The sequence below is a fragment of the Neovison vison genome, chromosome 4 (assembly GCF_020171115.1).
Source record: "Neovison vison isolate M4711 chromosome 4, ASM_NN_V1, whole genome shotgun sequence".
NCBI classification, from domain to species: Eukaryota; Metazoa; Chordata; class Mammalia; order Carnivora; family Mustelidae; genus Neogale; species Neogale vison.
The window spans coordinates 182,261,370-182,284,343 of record NC_058094.1 but is presented as its reverse complement, the minus strand read 5'-3'; the positions used below and the strand labels follow the sequence as shown (position 1 = coordinate 182,284,343).

The 22,974-nt window shown below is 36.5% G+C and overlaps 1 protein-coding gene across 3 annotated transcripts in view; it reads left to right on the top strand.

Annotated features, from left to right (window-relative positions):
* SKAP2 (src kinase associated phosphoprotein 2) overlaps positions 1–22,974 on the top strand; it is a 170,067-nt gene that overhangs the window by 91,068 nt on the left and 56,025 nt on the right. For all 3 annotated transcript variants that reach the window (XM_044246264.1, XM_044246261.1, XM_044246263.1), the window contains exons 5-7: positions 5,590–5,667; positions 6,711–6,794; positions 22,752–22,876. In XM_044246264.1, coding sequence (XP_044102199.1) covers positions 5,590–5,667; positions 6,711–6,794; positions 22,752–22,876 — 287 coding nt within the window. The remainder of the gene's footprint in view (positions 1–5,589; positions 5,668–6,710; positions 6,795–22,751; positions 22,877–22,974) is intronic.

The window sequence follows — 22,974 nt, the reverse complement described above, 5'->3', positions numbered from 1 at the left end:
GCACATAATATAAACTAGTAAATATTTATTTAATAAATGAATTAAGAGAGTTCCTTTTCATTTTACTAATCTTTACTGTGTACAGTACCATCAAATATTTTTTTCATGAATCAGACTTTTTTTTTATTTTTGCCAAATATCTATAGCTGGAAAGGAATTTGCATTATTAAAAGATATTTGGCTTCCAAGTTTTATTGTAGTCATTTATTTTTTCAGCATTTTTATTTTCTTGTGTATGGAACACTGGACTTGGCAAATTTGAATTGTCGTAGTAATAATAAGAACTAACATTTCTTAATTAAGTACTACCCTACTAAATCTGCATTATAGTTATAAGGAATTATAATTCTTCATTATTAGTTATATTCAAGGATTTGAAAAGTAAAGTTAATGAAATTAAGTAACTTGTTTCCATCACAGACCTAGTGAACAAGCTGCAATGTGAATCCAAGATCCAGGGTTTTACTCACAATTCTAAGATGCAAAATCGGATTGGGGGGCACCTTTTTGTGTTAAAGATGAACATTAAATTAAATTAAAGATGAACATTAAATTAAAATTCAGTTCACAATTGTTTTATATTATTTAGAGTATCTGTGAAAATTGTTTTATATTATTTAGAGTATCTGTGAAAATTGTGATATATTTACAATTTTATTTTTAACTGAAGTAAAAAGTATTTCCATTTTAAGCTTGTATCTCATTTGCCTTTGGTAATAGGCTGAATACTTTTCTCAAAGTATTTGCATATCACGGACTTTATAAAAGGTGGTTTTTTCCCCCCTGAATTTAATATTTTTGCCCCCAAAGAAGTCCACATTCCTATTTTGGAGCCTGCAAATATGTTGTTACCTGGCAAGCGGGAGTTAAGTTTGCAGATGGAATAAGGGTGCCAGGCAGCAGACCTTAAAATAAGGAGATTATCCAGGTGGGCCCAAAGTACACACAAGAACCCTTAAGAAGGAGACAGAAGAACCAGAGAGGGCATTGTGAGAAAGACTCAACTAGCCATTGCTGGCTTTGAAGGTAGAAGGGGGGGACAATAGCCAGTGAAACAGCTCAGACTCTGGGTGCTTGAAAGACAAGGAAATATTCTTTTTTAGAACCTCTAGAAGGAACACATCCCTGCTGACATCTTGATTTTAGCCGAGGGAGATGCTTTTTGGACTTATGGCTTCCAGAGTTATGAGACAATAAATTTGCTTTGTTTTAAGCCACTAAAACAAACTAAACCAAGCCAACAAGCAAAAACAATATAGGCAGTCACAGAGTAGCTGAGAAGTTACTCTATATAGGAGATCAAATTTGATTTAAAATCCTTCTGTAACATTTGGAATGCCTGGCTGGCTCAGTGCCTGGAGCATGAGATGCTTGATCTTATTTGAGCCCCACGCTGGGTGTAGAGATTACTTAAAAAATAAAAAAATAAGAAACAATCCTGAGAAATACCATCTCTATTTTAAAAGAAATAAAATCTTTCTGTGAAATCTAATTATGTATTATTAAAAAAATAGGATTTATAAAAGCATAAAGTGTGCCCATATAAATACTCTATGAAATAGTAGTCTTTGTTGTAGCATGAAATTTCTCATATTGAGCCTTATTTTTAAATGACTGATTCCTTTTTTTTTTTTTAAATTAACATGTAATGTATTATTTGTTTCAGGGGTACAGGTCTGTGAATCATCAGTCTTATTCAATATATTGATATGCTTTCATCCTTATAAATAGGAAAAAAAACCCTTATAAGGGTTTCCATAAATCAGTAACTCTGGAATTTTTAGATAAAACATTTTTTAATTCCATTAGAAATAATTTTAATATGTTATAAAAATGTGTCTCGTGGTCTAAAAAATTAGTCCAAAGAATCTGAAATCTTAAAGAGATTTTCTTTACACCTAATTTTATGAGCTAGGGACAGCACTCCTATATTAAAAATTTATCTAAAAAAGCAGTCTTCGGACATGTACTTAGGTAGTTCAAATTCTGATTTGTACTCCAAAGTAAAGAAGCAGTTGTAAGTGAATGGGAAAGATAATAACTCTATGGATAATATAATCCACATACTTTTGATCTATGACTTTTTGACTATTATTTTAGTGGATATTGATGAACACACACTTGATTTCATATTTTTCTGAATTCTGATTCTTAATTATTTCCTTAATTATTCTATGAATCCCATTTAAATTTTGCATATTTCGGTAGATTACCAAGAAAATTAATAGCAGCCACAATTATATATGATTATGTTTTTTTTGATATAACATAGAAGCTTTTGCTTGGACTCAACAGAGCCTCAGGTATCTTTTGGGTCATATTCGTGAAGCATTTCCTACATGTGTATCACTGTTCTCTTCTTTGGTTTCAGAAAGACCTATTAAAGACATGGTAGAACTCTCATGAGGCTGTTGGAATTTCCATTTCAAGAAGTAGAGTTAATAAAGGCAAATTCAAATTACCCTAATGGTTATTCAGTTTTTGCTTGATGGCTTTCAGAATGACTTGCCACTTTCCAAAGGGGTGGAGAGACCAACAGATGGTAAACCTGTGAGTTGCAACCTCTGCTTTTGCCCCCAGTTTCATCACATGAGTCACTGTATCAGTCTTTACAGCCTTGTCTGCAAGGCTTCATTCCCCTGGGAATTCTGTGGTCCCACTAATAGGAAACTGACCATTTTTGTCTCTAAGCACGATATGAACAAATTTTTTTTTTTTAAAGGAGATGTTATATTAGCCTTAGAGATCACCAGTACTAGCATGTCATTGATCAGTCCTTTCTGAAAAGAGTAATAATGGGAAGTGAGAAGATAAGCTCTCTGATAGGAGTATTCTAAGCTAACATCACTAGTAATCTTTTTAGTTACTATAGTGATTATTTTCTTAAAAGGTTATTGTTGTTTGATATACCCATGGAATTCATAATAATTTTTGCCAGTAAAAAAACAATAAAACATTTGAAATTCTAAATTTTCCATGTGGAGGGGAGAATTATTAGGATATGAGAAATATTTCATTTGTATATTTCTTTCACAGATCTTTCAGGCCAAGATTCTAGCTAGGAATCAACCTTTGAAAGGACAGAAGACAGTTCTTTGCTAGATCTGAAGGAAGTTACCAGTTGCTCTACCAAAAATATGTTGTGCACAGATTCCCCATTTGATATCTTTGAAAACTGAATCCATCTTGGACCTTGGCCATTTGTTACTGAAAGTACAAGAAAAACGGGACTGTGGCTATGTTTCATTGAATCCTAGGATTGGGAGGGCCTTAGAGATGATCTAAGCTTTTCATGTTTAGGAGGGCCTTAGAGATGATCTAAGTTTTTCATGTTTTAGAAGAGGAAATTGATACCCTACAAGGCTTAATGACCTCAGGAAAGTCACAGATTTGCGTTACTGAGATGTCATCACAGACTTTTGTAACCTATACCATGCATCTTAAAGTCAGCATCAGTGTCAGACTCAGCGTCTAGGTACCTGCTGTAGCACAAAACCATTTTATTTTATATTTATACCCCAGTTAAGTTTAGGTTTCTCTGCCTTGCTAGGACACAGTCTTTTTGTTTGGTTTCAGTTTCCAGGTATACTAGTGAATTTTTGTATTTAAAATTTTTTAGAATAAGGAAAAAAATGTCTTGGCAACTCTTTGTCTTTGTATCTATTATATATTCTCTAGAAACAGAGAAAATGGCATCTAACTTTGTACAAATGTTAAGTAAAATATAATTAAATTTTACTTGTGGAATAATGAGTTCTGGGCCAGTAATAGCTCTGGGAACTGAAGCTCATTTATAGACTGTTTCCTAAAGCGAAGTACTCAGCATATCCTTTAGGCAGCCAGAAATGTCTGCAGGATACTGGACATCATCTAGAAAGATACAGGAACAAAACAGAAAGCATTCTCTATCTTTATACAAAATTAAAATGCATGAAATACCAACATGTGTACAAAAAATTAAATACAAAATACTATAATAGAATATTATATGTGCAAAATGTTTACCTTTGTAGGATCAAATTTATTCTGAAAAAAGAAAAGAAATTTTATATACGTTTCAATATCAGTGTGCTATTTAAAATATACTTTAATAATATTGTTTTTTTTTATTGAGTAAAATTGATCCACCATGGAACTGAAATTGGTGCTTTACTTTTAAACTTTATTAAGGAAAAATATTTGATTTTATAATTACTATGATTCCTATAATATAGTATTAAAACAACTTATCTGGTAATTCTAAGATGAATTTGTGTATAATAAAAAAAATTTTTTTATGATTTTATTTATTTATTTGACAGAGAGAGATCACAAGTAGGCAGAGAGGCAGGCAGAGAGATAGGAGGAAGCAGGCTCCCTGCTGAGCAGAGAGCCCGACGCGGGGCTCGATCCCAGGACCCTGGGATCATGACCTGAGCCGAAGGCAGCAGCTTAACCCACTGAGCCACCCAGGTGCCCCTATAATAAAAATTTTATCAAAATACTTTTTAAAAAAAATGATAAACTACATTGATGCTATTTCCATTGGGTATATTCCACAAAAATTTTCATTAGATTGGTTGTTTTCACTTGTTAGAGTTCCAGTAAAATGCTGAGATAACTGTATTATAGTTCTAATGACATTTCTAAAAATATTGAACACTTGGGAAATTACTGAATAATCTATTATTCATGACCGTGAATATATGATTTCTAATTCACTTAACTTTTGCCTTAACCTTCCAATTTTTTAGGTATCTAATATTTGTTTATGGTCATTCTACTGGCTTTTTTTTTTCTTTTTTAAGGATTTTATTTATTTATTTGAGAGAGGGAGGACACACACAAGCTGGGGGAAGGGTAGGAGGAGAGAGACAAGCAGACTCTGTACTGAGCATAGAACCCAACATGGGGCTCAGTCTCAAGACTTCAAGATCATGACCTGAGCCGAAATCAAGAGTTGGGTGCTTAACTGACTGAACCAGTGAGGCATCCCTCTATTAGATTGTTTTACCTAATTTTGGACTCTCAAATGTCCTAGAAAAACCTAAAGCATTCAGTTGAATGTCTACAAGATTTCTCTGTATTTGCTGTGTTCCCAGAGAAACAAATTATAGCATTTGATTTTCTTGGGAAAAAAAAATTGTTTTATGTTTTACTTGGTAGGAATAGAGATAGGCAGTTTAAGAGTCAATAAGCATTAAAATTCTTGAAGAGTTAATATAAATGGAAAGAAACTTTATGTGGATTTATTTGAAATTCCTAACTTCTTTCTCAGGGATTTATGGCATTTATTGATAATAGTTCCCTGATCTTTCCCCTGGAGAATGTAGATCATAAAGTATTGCCCTGCAGAGACCATCCAGTTACATAATATTACTGTTTGGGGGGGATTATAATATATTAAGATATAGGAATTCAGAACACTTTTTTCCTCTCGAGATTTACAGGGGGGAGACAAGATTATGGAATGGATCTGAAACAAAGCTAATAGACTTGAATTTAATTAATTTAGGTGACTGTGAGTACACTGAACCTAATGAGATCTGGTACTTGGTTTTTCAAAGACGGATTACTCACTAGTTCTTTTTCCTCCTCTACTTCCCACAGGAAACCAGTTTCCTCCAATTGCAGCGCAGGACCTTCCTTTTGTTTTAAAGGCTGGCTACCTTGAAAAACGCAGAAAAGGTAAACTATAAGATTCTACTGAAAAATCTAAAAATGGCTTTATCCTTATATAAAACATGTATGCAGTATACATATGGAGGCAATATGTTCTTTAGGGGATTGAAGGGTTTTAAAACTGTAGGAAAATCGGAACAACATTATTCCAGCCACACAATATAGTTTTTAGCTCCCAATTTTTGATTAACAACACATTTGGTCAGGTGTTTGTTTAGTTGCCAGTCTTGGTTATTTGTAAATGACTCGGGCCCTGCTTCCTGCCCCTTAGAGGAAGGCTGCGGGCCATGACAGTATTCTCAAGGATGGGATTTCTCACTGTTCTCCCTCCCGGCTGAGCAGCAGGTTACCCTGTGCCTGACCTGGCGTACACCATGTCTGCTGTGGTTCTGATCAAGCCTGGCGTATTGTCTGCCATTTTCTGTTATCCATCCAGTGTTCCTCTCCATTGGCTGTGATAATCGGGAATTGACCATATGGTCTCACTCTTTCAGCACCAATATATAATGGAAATGAAATACAGAGGTGATGTTACTGCATGGGAAACAGAAAGCAGGAAGCCTCTTCATTACCATTTTGCTTTTCTCACGAGTAGTCCCTTTGGGCCTTTCTGTTTATATTCCATTTCTTAGTTGCTTGGTTTTCTTAGATGAATTTTAAAGCTGAAAGAGATAATAGAAGTAGTCTAGGTCAACTCCTCACCCCCCCACCCACCCCGGCCCTTTTATAACAGATGAAAAAATGAGACTCAGATGAATCCATTGTCTCAAAGCTGTGTCATCACATGTCCTTTGGACAGTCCCTGTCAGGAAAATGTGTTTGCCCCAAGTGTAGCAGTCCTATCTCTGCGTCACTTTATTCCTTTTAACTTTGTTTTTGTTTGTCTCTTGGAGAAGAAGATACAAGTGAATTAGTCATAGAATTTTAGAGCTAGCAGAAATCTTAGAAATCAGGTCAACAAACTTTTCCTTTTATAATAAGGAAATGACGTTACATTTATGCTGTATGTGTAATGTGTGTTATCTGTTCCTTTTCCTCCTTTATTGTAGATCACAGCTTCCTGGGATTTGAATGGCAGAAACGCTGGTGTGCTCTCAGTAAAACAGTGTTCTATTATTATGGAAGTGATAAAGGTAGTATTGTTGTTCAGTCATCAACTTCTGCTGTAGGAGGGCTTTAAGGACCATTTTATACCCCCATTTTAGCAACAGAGTAAACTGAAGACAATGGGAGAAAGAATAACTGAGAATTTTAATAATTATAGTCTGAGACTAACTTACAGTTTTATTTATTTGCCAAATGCTCCAAATTCCAGAATGCCCTTAAAGTTAGCACAATTAGGAAAGAGATGAAAATCGATGTGGCTTTTCATTTTAGGAAATATTTATCATCCAAGTTATCATAGAATTTCGAGAAAAGTCAAGACCATTAGGGCTGTGAGAGTTTTGAAGGGAGAAAAAGGTATTTTATTCTTTCAGATTTTTTTTTTAAAGATTTTATTTATTTATTTGACAGATAGAGGTCACAAGTAAGCAGAGAGGCAGGCAGAGAGAGAGTGGAGGAAGCAGGCTACCCGCTGAGCAAAGAACCCTGGCTCGATCCCAGGACTCTGGGAACATGCCCTGAGCTGAGGCCAGAGGCTTTAACCCATTGAGCCACCTAGGTGCCCCTTCTTTCAGATATTTTTAAAAGAAAACTTTAGATAAAATGAAATCCTTGCCACACCTTCCTCAGCTTCTTTCACGGATTTCAATAACAACAGCAGACACCTCCATAGAGATTCCTGTTCTGACCCCTGCAGCTGTATTAACTGGTCTAAACTCCCAACTCTGTGAGGGAGGTACTATTATTAGTTCTATTTGTCTTACTGTTTAGAAAACTGAGGACAGAGAGGTTAAGTAACTTGGTCAAGGTCACAGAGCTGGTAAGTGGCAGATGTGGGATTTGAGTTTAGGCATAATGGTGGAGTCCGTGCTCTAACCGTTAACACCGAAACAGAAAGATACATTTTGTAACTTTACTTGCTGATTCATACATCTCTTACTCAGAGCCCACAGAATTTCAAGCTCAGTATTTGAACACATAAAGCCATAAAATACTGAAAAATTTAAGGAATGTTAGCTTTCTTAGTTTTTCTTTTTTCTAGGAACAGCAGGTCAGAACCTGAATATTGTAAAGTAAAGGTAATATAGAAATCACTAGCATTCATTTCCAGAAAGGACATAGAAGTCCAATATCACTGAATACAAGCTTTCCTATGGAATTGTTTACTTATTGGTATTGTTTGGAAATTTATGTTTCATTTGATATCACTTGCAGTTTTGGGGCTTTTTCCTTAGATATGTAGATAGGATTATTTTACACATTTCAGATAAATTTGTATGATAGGATTATTTTACACATGCAGATATGATCATTTTACACTTTTCAGATAAATTTGTATTACGTAGGTGATGCTAGAAGTTGGTCTTCCCTTTTGGCTATTGGAGTTAACAAATAAAGAATTAATTTAATGGCTAGTTTGCAGTCTGTTACGGATTTACAATATGTTCAAATGTAATAATGGCAACAGTGAAGTGTAAACTAGAAATAACTCTCAACAGGCAGCCTTCTTTATTCTGCTCAGGGTAAGTAGGTGATTTTGTCAGAAAATTTAAGCCAAAATTCAGTTATGACTACCATAGGTCATAAACATGCATTATTATGACAAATATAATTTGGTACACCATTGTGAATTGAGATCAGGATCTAACTTTTCCACAAGGAAATATCCTCTATTTCATAAGACCAGGGGAAGCAGGTTTCATATCCTTGTGACTCTGGTTCAGTTAGGTTTCTCATTTCTAATTTCTTTAAGCCTCAGTGAATACTAATGTTTGTTTCGTCCACTCCTCGTTCTCGCTGATATATAACAACTCTTAGGTCAAAGATTAGCAAGATTTTTCCCCAAATTTAAGGGATATTTGTATTTATTTCAAATAAATATGTTTATTTCAGTAAATAAATTCAAGTTATTTTACAGGGGGCATTAGTTAAATTGCTATTTCTGTTCTTATTTGATGAGAACTTATGGTAAGAATGTTCTTTGTAATTTATATTCAAATTATTTTGTGGAACATTCAGCCACCTGTACTGCCACCACTTTATAAGAAATTACTATTCTAGTGTTCTTTTTTAATGTAGATATTTGAGGATCTGGTGTATATTTCCATAAAACTTTCCCCTGTTACTCTGAAGTCTCCACTGAGAGTTCACGCCTGTTTTTAGTGTTCTTTTGGCTGCTTCCTTTAGAATTTTTGGCCAGTTCTTCTTTTGGGGATTTGGGGGGAGGGAAAAAACCTATCTTTGGACACTTTTTAATTGCTTGTTTGGCATGATTCTAATTTCCTTCCTTTGTATCCTTTTCTTTCTAGGAAAATGTCTTGTGAAACTTTTACTTTCTTTTGTGAAACCAGATAGCTGATTTGTACAGCGTGGTTTACTATACATATGAACTATTTGGTTAAACTTTAGAGCTATTTAGATATATGAGAACTGTAATCCTCCAACTAAGTAGGATTTAGATAAATGGATTATAGAGGCACAGAAGGAGTTGATACCACTTACTGGGTTAAACTGTTCTTTGTTACTGTTTGACAGATGCATAGCTCACATTTTATAACTTACCGTGTGTGCCAAAAAAACATTTTGACCCATCAGGATAGTAATGGCTTAGAAAGAGTAGTTCCAGCCTCTGGGGTAAATAATGCACTTACCTTTGTACCCATAAATAATATTTGTATTTATTATTCATGGGCATTTGTAGCCCTTAAGTAATATATACATATATATTTTGTCACTTTATGAAATCACATCCATCCTTTTATCTTTCTTCTTCCTTTGATTGTCACAAATCCTATTCATCAAACTTCTTAGATTTTTAGCTATTCTGGGTGCCATCAAGATAGCCATTCATTCACTCACTCATTTATTCACTTTTTTATTGAATAAATATTTATTGGATACTTGGTAGATACTAGGCACTGGGGATCTGGAGATAATCCTGCCGTAGAGATACTCACAGTCTGAGTTTTGTGGGTGTCCGTAAGAGGAAGGGGAAGTCATGGGAATAGAGGAGGGGGCAGAGTAGGTAAACGGATCATCTCAATGCAGTATAGTGCGTGATTTAAATAGGAGACCTTTGGATAACAAGGGACAATAGCTAACTGCCTAAAGGAATTAGGGAATACTTCCTCATGGAGAGGACTCTTTATTGGGCCTTCGAGGAAGACTAGGAGTTTGTCAGATAAAGAAGGGTAAAATGGGCCTTCCAGGCAGGGGAACAAAAGAGATTCTGAGCTGTAAAAGGCCTCAGATGATGCCAGAGTTGGAATCAAGTTAGAGCACAGAGTGAGCGAGGGAAGGGGACCCACAGGGCTAAAGAAATGGGTTTGAATCAGATTCAAGAGCCTTATGAGAATAAGGGCCTTGCAAATATTTTATCTTTTGCATGACCTTTAAGCATAGGGCTCTATGACCACATTTGGTTTTGAGGAAGTAATAGCGATAGGATTGTGGAGGGTGAATTTGAATGAATAGAGGCTGGGTGGGAAGGACCGTTTAGAAGGACACTGAGCTAGGCTAGGCAGGAAAGGTCCTCATAGGGCTACTACTAAGAGTCTATTAAGGATTTAGGGCAGAACTTTCTAGCTCCAAAGCCATGCTCTTTCTACAACTTGGTTGTTATCCACCCCTCCAAAGTGCCTGAAAATGGTAGCCCATTTAGGAACTTGTTCCAAACTCATGGTTCTTGTCTTGTATTTTTTGTTCAACCTCTGTATGACTTTGAATCAGGATTCTGAACCTTATCTCTTCCCACTTTTAAGAGAGAAGTGGTTAGTTTGTAGTATCTCTTTAATTCCCACTCAGCAGGTTTTGTTGCCCCTACCTCCACTCCCCAATTAAAGAAAATTCCAGTTGCCATACAGTATGTGGCAGCTGCAAGTAGCTTTGGTCTTATCTAGTCTTTAAAAATGTACATCAATAGTTATTTATTATACCATGTGTTTACAATTTTTTTATTGTAGTATCTTTTCAATATATAATAAACCTCATATAATATAATATAATAAACTAATATAATAAATATAATAAACATAACCTATAATATAATAAATATATAAACAAAAAATAAAATAATAAACAAATAAATAATGAATAATAAACAATAATTAATAAATAAATAATAAATAAATAACCTATAATATAATAAACCTAACCTATAATATAATAAACCTAATATAATAAATCTAACTAGAGAATTAGACCTAATTTGTTGCATTTCTGTACACTAATAGAAAGAGAAAAAAAACTTATTTATAAGTGTATCAAAAAGAAGGAAATATCTAGGAATAAATTTAACCAAGGAGGTAAAAGACCTGTATATTGAAAACTATAAGACATTAATGAAAGAAATTGAAGAAGATATCCATACTACACAAAGAAATCTACAGATTCAGTGTAATTCCTATCAAAATTCCCATGGCATTTTTAAAAAAATAGAACAAACAATCCTAAAATGTGTATGAATCTACAAAAAAAAAACAACAAATAGCCAAAGCAATCTTGAGAAAGAAGAATAAACCTGGAAGTATCATGCTCCCTCATTTCAAACTATATTACAAAGCTATAGTTATTAAAATAGTATGGTATTGTCATAAAAGCAGATAAATAGATCAATGGAACAGAGTAAAGAGCCCCAAAATAAACCACACATATATGGTCAATTAATTTATGGCAGAGAAGCCAAGAATATACAATGAGGAAAAGACAACCTCTTCAAAACACGGTGCTAGGAAAATTGGACAGCCACATGCAAAGAATGAAACTTGACCACTATCTCACACCATACACAAAAAGTAACTCAAAATGAATTAAGGACTTGAAAGTAAGACCTGAAATCATAAATCTCTTTAGAGAAAACATAGGCTGTAATCCCCTTGACTTTGGTCCTGGTGATAATTTTCTGAATCTGACATCAAAAACAAAAGTAAATAAGTGGAAAATGTCATTAAAAAGCTTCTGCACAGCAAAAGAACCATCAGCAAAAGGAAAGCCAACCTACTGAATGGGAAAAATATTTGCAAATAATCTATTTGATAAAATGTATAAAGAACTCTTATAACTCAATAACAACAACAACAAGAACAAAAACCCAGTTAAAAAATGGGTGGAGGGGGGCACCTGGGTGGCTCAGTGTGTTAAAGCCTCTCCTTTCAGCTCAGGTCATGATCCCAGAGTCCTGGGATCGAGCCCCACATCGGGCTTTCTGCTCAGCAGGAGTCTGCTTCCTCCTCTCTCTGCCTACTTGTGATTTCCGTCTGTCAAATAAATTAAAATCTTAAAAAAAAAATGGACGGAGGATCTGAATAGAAATTTTCCAAAGAAGACACACAGATGGCCAACAGATACCTGAAAAGATGTACAGCATTACTCATCATCAGGGAAATGCAAATCAAAACTACAATGCGTATCACCTCACAGCTGTTAGAATGGCTGTCAGAAAGCAAGAAATAATAAGTGTTGGTGAGGATGTGGAGGAAAGGAAACACTTGTGCACTGTTAGTGGGAATGCAAATTAGTGCAGCCACTATGAAAAACAGTATGGAAGTTCCTCAAAAAACTAAAAATAGAATTACCCTATGATCCCGCAATCCCGCTTTTGGGTATTTATCTGAAAAACAAAAAAAAACAAAAAAACACTAAGTCGAAGAGATATACACTTGAAGAGATAGACACCTTGTGTTCACTGCAGCATTATTTACAATAGCTAAGACATGGAAACACCTGTGTCCACTGATAGGTAAATGGATAAAGAAGCTGTTTTATATATATATGCTTTCACTCATGAGGAATGTAAGAATAGCACAGAAGATTGTAGGGGAAAGGAGGGGAAAATGGAAACAGAATGGGAAGAAATCAGGGAGACAATGAGAGACTCTTTTTTTTTTTTTAATGGGTGAACTGAATTTTTTTTAAAAGATTTTATTTGACATTGTTTATTATTTATTTATTTGACAGATTATTTATTTGACAGAGAGAGATCACAAGCAGGCAGAGAGGCAGGCAGAGAGACAGGCTCTCAGCAGGGAGCCTGATGCAGGACTCGATCCCAGGACCCTGAGATTGTGACCTGAGCTGAAGGCAGCGGCTTAATCTACTGAGCCACCCAGGTGCCCCCAATGAAAGACTCTTAACTATGGGAAAGAAACTGATGGTTGCTGGAGGGGAGGGGAGGGGGGAGGGGTGGGGTGACTGGGTGATGGGCATTAGGGAGATGTGATGAACACTGGGTGTTATACGCAACTGATGGATTACTGAATTCTACATCTGAAACTAATGTTATATATGTTGGCTAGTTAAATTAAAATTAAGAAAAAACAAGCTAGCTTGGATGTCTGTCCAAAAAAAAAAAAAAACCAAAACTGTGACATATCTATGACATATATATGACAAGTCAGGTTGGCTTGCAATAAAACAGCACACTGTTTGATTTAAAAGTATATCTATAGATCAGAGATATGTGTAGATTGAAAATAGACATATTTCAGGTCAAACTGTGTACTGCTGTGTATCTACATAAATCTATAGATGGTAGGTTTTCTTTGAGCACCTATGTGCCGGGTATCCTTAATGCAGAGTGGTGTAATACATTGGCTTGGAGGAGTGGGCACAGGGGACTCATAAAATGGGAGGATAGGCAGGAGCCAGCAGGCTGGGGCAGTAGGTGAATGAAGGCTTGGGAGCTGGGAAGGGAGGTGTCAGGTTGTTCCATGCCCCAGGCAGAAGTTTGGCCTTTCCTGTGAGGCACAGTGAATGTTTGCAATCGTGGAAGGTGAGGAGTTGGCATGACCGACTCCGACTGTGGAGGGGTGCCTGGGTGGCTCAGTCAGTTGGGTATCTGCCTTTGGCTGAGGTTATGGTCCCGGCAAGCCCTGGGGCATGAGGCTCCCTGCTAGGCGGGGAACCTGCTTTCCCCTCTCCCTCGGCCTCTCTCCCTCTGTGCGCTTTCTCTCTTTCTGTCAAATAAATCTTAAAAAAAAAAAAAAAGTCATGTTGACAGTTGTGAGGAGGAGGTGAGACTGGAAGCAAGACGTGTGCCGAAGCTGAGAGCCCAGGGAGATTGCTCAGCGTGGGTTGCGTGTGATGGAGCTGCAGGTTCTCGCATACGCTTTTATCCCCTGTCATTTGCGTGAATAGCAGGAGTGCTGTCTATTCTCTAACGATCTTGGGAGGCTCCAAGAGGATCATATGTGTAGGATAGTAAGGCCCTCTGTATAATGTTTATCCTAACAATGGCCATATGCTATGTTAGTCTAATAGGCCATATCATAATGATCTGATTTTCAGTTGTAGAAGAAAACAGTAGGTAGAGCCAAAACCAAACCAAACCAAAACAAAACAAAACACCAAAAAACAGGGCTTTAAATTCCCATTCTACAACATGCCTGTAATTTATTTATTCTCCATTTACCACTACCTCATATTGCCTTGTTTTTTTAACCAAGTTTATACCTGTGGTTGAAAATATGTACAAATACCACTTGATTTTTATGCTTGCAGTGTGCTTTTATTTTTAAGGGGGAAAAAAAGGTTCTGGAAATACCTAAAATTTCCTGCTACCAGATCATATAAACCACACTGTTAATTCTAACTAAAGTGTTTCCCTTTGGACTCATAAATATTGCCTGTGTTTATTACTCAGAGCCAATTGGAGCCCTCAAGTAACAAATATATATATAGCATATAGTATTTTTCACTTAAAATAGTAATAATTTGATATTTCCTCACGGTATAACTCAAAACACCAGAAGTATATTTCAAGTGGCTGAATTAGCATTGGCATGTGTATTTCTGGGAGCTGTACAAACAAGGAAAAATGTTCATATATCTTTACCTGAGGGCCTAAAGCAAGTTGTTAATCAGTTTGATGAAGTTTAATGGAAAGGTTTAGTATTAAGGGGCATATTTTCCTTTTTCCTACTAATAAGCATTAATACTTATGGAAATAGCAAGAGTTATTCGCTAAGGAGAAAGGCCATCTTAAATATAAGAAGCGGATGTTACCAAAAGTTTCTTTCTTTTTTTTTTTTTTCTAAGATTTTATTTATTCATTTGAGAGGAAGAGTAAGCCAAATGAACAAGGAAGATGGTACAAGTGGCAAGGAAGAGGGAGAAGCAGACCCCCACTGAGGAGGGAGCCCTATGTGGGGCTGAATCCTAGGACCCTGGGATCATGACCTGAACCCAAGGCAGACACTTAACCGACTGAGCCACCTAGGCTCCCCTGAAGCATATTTTCTGAGAGCCAGTGAAAAAGAGGAAAAGCAAGCATGTTTGCAAGAAAAATAGGACTTATTGGAAAAACAGATGGCAGTGGGTTAGAGGGAGAGAATGTGAGGCGGTTGATGAAGAGAAAGGAAGAAACCAAGAATGATGCTCAGTTTTCTGGGTTGGAGCTTTCAGTTAATGGAGGTGCCATTGATTGATAAGGAGATTGATAATGAGAAAGATCACAAGTGTTGTGGGAGAGGGCATAAGATGATCTCCATTGTGGGACTGTTATATTTATTGTGTCCATAAGATGTTAAAGAAGTGAAACGTGTGTAGTGACCAAATGAAGATTTGGATATAAAATCCTGAAGCTGAACTAAAAAGAAGGAATTATGAATCATAAGATACTGGTAGAAATTTAATTCTTAGATTGGGCAAGGTTGCCCAGTGAAAATTGTGAAGCACGAAGAGAGGAAGATTTAGAATATGATGCATCATGTCTGTTTAAGAGATAGACAAAGGTAGAGGAGCCCAAAAAGCAAGCTGAGAAAGTTGGACCCAAGTTGCAGGAGGAAAGCAAGATAATGTTCATCTCTACCAAGATTTCATAAATTGCATGTTCTAGAACAGTGGTTTTTCAAACATTAGTGTGTATCAGAATCACCTAGGATACTTGCCCAAACTTTGGTTTCCCGGACCCACCCTGAGAGAGTTCCATAAGCAAGTACAGAGTAGTAGCCATTTCTGGTATTTTTAATTGGCATGTATGATCAAATGTAGTTGGTGATTCTTGAAATATACTTGGAGAAACGTCTTTCTAGGAGGCAGTGTGAAATGGTTGCAAAAAAACAAAGGCTTTGTAATCACTTATGTGAGGGTCCTGGATTTTACAGTCTACTGGTTATGTGACTGAGCAAATTGGTTGTTTTAAGTTTGTTTTTCCATCAGTGCTGGGATTGTAATAAATACCTTCTTTTTCTTAGAATTATTTCATGGTATGTATGAGATAAGTTATTAAATTTCTGGGCCTACAGAAGGAGCTCAGGAAATGTGAGTTGTCTTTGGGTACTTAAGAAACCTAGAACACTATTTACTATAGCATCAAGAACCATAAGATACCTGGGAATAAAACTAACCAAAGAAGTAAAGGATCTGTACTTGAGGAACTACAGAACACTTACGAAAGAAATTGAAGAAGATGCAAAAAGATGGAAGACCATTCCATGCTCATGGATCAGAAGAATAAACATTAAGATGTCTATACTGCCTAGAGCAATCTATACTTTCAGTGCCATCCCAATCAAAATTATACCGGCATTTTTCAAAGAGCTGGAACAAACAATCCTAAAATTTGTATGGAACCAGAAGAGACCCCCGAATTGCTAGGAAATGTTGAGAAAGAAAAACAAAACTGGGGGCATCACGTTGCCTGATTTCAAGCTTTACTATAAAGCTGTGATCACCAAGACAGCGTGGTTTTGGCACAAAAACAGACACATAGACCAGTAGAACGGAGTAGAGAGCCAAGATACAGACTCTCTATGGTCAAATAATCTTCGACAAAGCAGGAAAAAATATACATTAGAAAAAAGACAGTCTTTTCAATTAATGGTGCTGGGAAAATTGGTCAGCTATGTGTAGAAGAATGAGACTTGGCTATTCTCTTACATCATACACAAAGATAAACACTCAAAGGATATCTTTGAGTTGGATAAAGGACCTCAACATAAGGCAGGAGTCTATCAAAATCCTAGAGGAGAACATAGGCAGTAACCTCTTCAACATCGGCCACAGCAACTTCTTTCAAGATATGTCTCCAAAGGCAAAGGAAACAAAAGCGAAAATGAACTTTTGGGACTTCATCAAGATCAAAAGCTTCTGCACAGCAAAGGAAACGTTTAGTCAGCAAAACAAAGAGGCAACCCATGGAATGGGAGAAGATATTTGCAAATGACACAACAGACGAAGGGCTGATATCCAAGATCCATAAAGAACTCCTCAAACTCAACACGCAAAAACCAGATAATCACATCAAAAAATGGGCAGAAGACATGAACAGACACTTCTCCAAAGAAGACATACAAATGGCTAACAGACACATGAAAAAATGTTCATCATCATTAGCCATCAGAGAGATTCAAATCAAAACCACATTGAGATACCACCTTACACCAGTTAGAATGGCCAAAATTAACAAGACAGTAAACAAGTGTTGGAGAGGATGTGGAGAAAGGGGAGCCCTCTTACACTGTTGGTGGGAATGCAAGTTGGTGCAGCCACTTTGGAAAACAGTGTGGAGATTCCTTAAGAAATTAAAAATAGAGCTACCCTATGACCCTGCAATTGCACTACTGGGTATTTACCCCAAAGATACAGATGCAGTGAAAAGAAGGGCCTCCTGTACCCCAATGTTCATAGGAGCAATGGCTACAGTCACCGAACTGTGGAAAGAACCAAGATGCCCTGCAACGGACGAATGGATAAAGAAGGCATGGTCCATATACACTATGGAGTATTATGCTTCCATCAGAAAGGATGAATACCCAACTTTTGTATCAGCATGGACGGGACTGGAGGAGATTATACTGAGTGAAATAAGTCAAGCAGAGAGACTCAAGTATCATATGGTTTCACTTACTTGTGGAGCATTAGGAATAACATGGAGGACATTGGGAGATGGAGAGGAGAAGTGCGTTGGGGGAAATCAGATGGAGAGACAAACTATGAGAGACTGTGGACTCCAAGAAACAAACTGAGGGTTTCGGATGGAAGGGGTGGGTGGTTGGGTGAACCTGGTGGTGGGTATTAAGGAGGGCAACGTATTGCATAGAGCACTGGGTGTGGTGCATAAACAATGAATTTTGGAACACTGAAAAGAAATAAAATAAAATAAAATAAAATAAAATGGAAAAAACCCCCACAAACCTAAAACACAGCTGTGAACCTAAAAGGCAGTGAAAAAGTAGAAGGAAATAGCTATCATTAACTGCACGAATTTTATTTTGTAAGAGATTAAAGCCAGCTCCTTTTTACCTTGAATATACTGAATTAGAATTGTGTAAAATTAATTTACTTATTTAATAGATTTTATTATCTTGTTTCTCCTGGCAGACTTCAGTTCTGTAGACATTAAATTTGAACAACATGATATAGGCAAGACTAAAGTGTGAAAAAAGAAGCTGAGGGAAATTTAATGGAGGGACAAACACCTTAAAAATACAGAGGGTATCAATGTGTTATAACATAAAAGCTAAATACTTGAATTAAAGCTATTAAATCATCAAGAAAATGTTATGTTTAAGAGAATTGTTTGAGAAGTCAGGGAAGTATATCTTTCAGAAAGATTTCTATTATAATGACTAACATTTTACAGATGTTTGGCACTTAAAGGAATAAGCTTCTAGTTGGGAAGTTCCCTTAAATGCAATACTTATTAGTCTTTTGCAGTTTTGGATAAATCTACTTACATGACTTTATTTCCCATTTGATTAGCGTGTTACTATTTTTTTTTTAAACAGTCTGTCTCAAGCCAACAAGTATCCTTGATACTATCCCAGAAGGCACTATGGAATTAACTTATATATAAATTATTATGGATTGTCATACAATGCTATGGTTTTCTCCTTTTTATCTCTCTGGAGGAGATGCTAATGTGAAGAGAGAAGAGTTAATCAAAACTGTCTCTATGTCCATTTCATGTCTTGAACTTTCTATCCCACATTGGCTAATAAGAAAAAAGGCTACTTGGGGTGCCGGGGTGGCTCAGTGGGTTAAAGCCTCTGCTTTCGGCTCAGGTCATGATCCCAGAGTCCTGGGATCAAGTCCCGCATCCGGCTCTCTGCTCAGCAGGGACCCTGCTTCCTCCTCTCTCTCTCTCTGCCTGCCTCTCTGCCTACTTGTGATCTCTGTCTGTCAAATAAATAAATAAAATCTTAAAAAAAAAAAGAAAAGAAAAAAGTCTACTTAATGGTCATGCATTTGCAAAAGCTATATAGCAAAAGCTATTGCAAAAGAAAGAGTTATGAATTTCCTTCCATTCTCTTCAACCTTTCTGGTCTCATACTTGTACCCTCACTTGGATGCATATATGGTTATTTATTCCCAAATATTCAACTATCAGTTGAATAGGTCTAGGTATTAGTTTCTTTTTATTATTAGTTTTACTTGGTTAGAAAATACCACTTTCTATTTTGTAGACCTAAGTCTTTCTGAATGAAGTTTTCTTCTCTTTAATCTTTGATTATTGGCTCTGTGTTTTTTGTCACTCATCTGGAATACCCATTTTTCTTACGTTTTATTTTTGTCAGTCTTCCATATCCATCATATTCCTCTTTTCTCTTCCCCTTTATTCTTTTTATTCCCCCTACCTGTTGGGGTAGAAAGTTTTAGGTATATCTGACCTGATTTTTCAACAATGTTCAATATTTTCAACTTATTACTTGAATAAATCATTTGTTTTGCTGCTGCATTTTCATTTCCTTAAACAGCATTTCCCCCTTATTTACCAACTCCATTCCAGTATCTGTCTCAGCCATCTCCCCTTTTATTTTATATTACATTGTTTTATCTTTCATCTCTTTTAGATTTTTTTTTTTACATTATAAAGGATGCAGAACAATTGTTTATATCTGTTTCTCTTACTTTGCTCTTGCTTTTTACATCTTGAATACTAAGTTTTTGTATCACATAGTATTTTTATGGCACCTCTGTTCCTTTGTTTGCTTTTCCTCTTTGACTTATGTTTGGATGTTAATATCCTTGTCTCTGTAATTGGGGCACTTACCTCTAGATTGGATTCATGGCCTCTTTCTGGTTCATCTGACTAGAGGCTGCTCAGGTTCTCCTCTTAGAGTCTAACAGAAGATCTGGTACATGGCCCTACAGCACTTTCTGGGGTATCATCTAAAGTGGATCTGCTAGCCCAAGGCGAGGTCACCTCATTTGGCGGCCTAGTTGTCTGATTTCTAGATGATCTAGCACAAGAAAGTTTCCTGCTCCCTGCAATTCTTCCAAACTCATAGTGCCGATTTTACATCTCTAGGTATAAACCACTCCTTATTCATTTCCATCCCCACTGATGTTACACTGCCAAGAATTTCAGACCCAGAGTAAAGATAGGAAGCATGGGCTTTAGATGAGTTGGACCAAATGATTAGAGCAATTGAGGCCTTGTGCAACAAGGGAGCCTCCTTCTTTCATCTGGGCTTTGAAAATCCTTTTTTCTGTGCAAGTTTAAAGAAATCTCTTAAAATTGTTGTGTGGCTTTTCTATTTGGCCTCTATTGCCATTTTTTGTAATGAAAATTAAATCTTTTGGCCGTCTAGTGGACCACTGAGTAATATTCCTGGAGCACTTACATTTGTATCGTGTGTGTGTGTGTGTGTGTGTGTGTGTGTGTTGCAGTGGGAAGGTGGGACAGGTGTGATGATGTGTTACTAGATTTTTGTCTCACCATACCTGTAATGCTCCCTCGCCTGTTTTATTTATTTATTTAAAGATTTTATTTATTTTTTTGACAGAGAGAGATCACAAGTAGGCAGAGAGGCAGGCAGAGAGAGAGAGGAGGAAGCAGGCTCCCTGCTGAGCAGAGAGCCTGATGCGGGACTCGATCCCAGGACCCTGAGATCATGACCTGAGCCGAATGCAGCGGCTTATCCCACTGAGCCACCCAGGCGCCCTCCCTCGCCTGTTTTAAATGCTCGATACAGATTTGTTCAATGAGTAGATGAATGACTTAGTCTTCTTTGAGAATTTAAGTTTAAGCAACAATGCTTAACCATTTATTATTTTAATACTTAACCCCGGTAATACTTTTCTAATCAGATATCTTGAGAAATATGTCCTGGAAGTACCAGTTCCATAAAATGTTCTATGAATAAAGGGTTCCATGGACAAAGCATTTTGGAAAAAATAAAACTTTCTCATAGAAGTGCAATCAATATGTAAATATATTAAGAGCTTCAAGAAGTCCTGGGTTAACAAAACCTGGTTAACTCTTTATAATTCAGGATTTCCCAAACTTATTTGATCATAGAAACCTATTAATATCCCATAAAACACACTTTGGGAAATGCTGGTCTGAGTTTTGTTTTTTTTCCGAACATCATAAAATACATTGTAGGCTTTTTCCATAAGTCAGATTTCTAATCTTTAGATCATGGAGAGATGTAAATTATGACTTAATATGATTAGAGTGTTCAGATTTAAATTAGGAATTTCTAACTCAGATTTTTTTTCTCATTTGGTATTTTGAAAAAAAATCTTTTTTTTTTTTTTTTAAGATTTTATGTATCTATTTGTCAGAGAAAGAGAGAGAGAGAGAGCACACAAGCAGGGGGAGCAACAGGCAGAGGGAGAAGCAGACTCTCCACTGATCAGGGAACTGGATGTGGATCTCGATCCCAGGATTCTGGGATCCTGACCTGAGCTGAAGGCAGACGCTTTACCAAGTGAGCCACCCAGGTGTCCTTCAGTAACTTTTTAAAATTGTATGTTACTTCAGCCATTAAATTAGTGTATTTAAGAAAAGGAGATAAATCTTTTATTGGTTCGTAGAGTTGAAAGAACCTTCCACCCATGATAGGAAGCATTTCTAGATTTTCCCTGAGCTCAATAAAAGAGATAGTTGCCCTTTCTCATGATCCTGAAATTGCAGGTTAACCTAGAAGGAAACTTTTAGTGGTGCAGCTTTTCTATCAAAATGGAATAACTGGAAGAAGTTGGAAAGCTGACTAATTTTATCTCACTTTCAGAGTATTAAGTCCTTTGCTCTAGTCCTCCTTTGTCTTTAAAATAATATCTGGCAAAAGCTCAACTTGTCTTTTTTCTTTTGCCTCCTCATCCTGTGGGATTCAGACATGGTTTTGTAGCTTACCCATTCACTGACTGGTTAAGAAACCGACTTTTCTTTGGTTTTGTTTTAGCAACGAAGTTTCCTTTCTTGCTTTCCCTCCTCTCTCCAGCCAAATACTTTGTTTTCCCCTCATAGCTTTTTATACTTATTAGTTTTGTTTGACTCTGCTTTTTAAATTTACAGTTCAGATTGTACCAACTTAGGAGATATTTTTTAAAAGAAGTGCTGTGTTTTAGAGACTTTTTTGGAGGTGGGTATTGGAAGGTGGTAATGAGAAGTGATGGTGGTAGAAAAGCCCAGTGAGTTTTCGGCTCCATGTTTTCCTTCTGGCTTATAACTCTGAGACAGTCAAGAATTTGGAGTGGGTTTGTCCAGCAAGTTCTGAGTTCCAGTTCTTAGATTTTCCCTACAACAAAGTGTCGTATTTTCTTTCTTTCTTTTTTTTTTTTTAAAGATTTTTATTTATTTGACAGAGAGAGAGAAATCACAAGTAGGCAGGGAGGCAGGCAGAGAGAGAGGGGAGGAAGCAGGCTCCCTGCAGAGCAGAGAGCCCGATGCAGGGCTTGATCCCAGGACCCTGAGATTATGACCTGAGCCGAAGGCAGAGGCTTTAACCCACTGAGCCACCCAGGCGCCCCAAGTGTCGTATTTTCATGCTTCCTTCTGAATCAGGCTTTCTGTGGACCTCTTCCTCTCATTCCCTAAGATATCCTTTGTGAACCCTACCATCCCAATACTTCTATAATTTTAGAATTAGAAGTGATATCTAGAAACATTATTTGAACATTAAATACTATGAAAACAATATGACAAAAAAATACCCTTTCCAAGAATTGACAGAGAAAATCTAAATAAAAGATAATCGATTGAGCAGTTATATTCACTGCAGTAAATGAAATTCTAACTTTCAGTTTATCTTCCACAGACAAGCAACAGAAAGGTGAATTTTCAATAGATGGTTACAATGTCAGAATGAATAACACCCTTCGGAAGGATGGGAAGAAAGATTGCTGTTTTGAAATCTCTGCTCCTGATAAACGTATCTATCAGGTTGGAGTTTTTGTGTTGTTTGGAAATTAAGTTGATAAAACATTTTGATGATTTCATTTATAAAGACATTAATGTCTTGTTAAAACAGATCTCCCTGA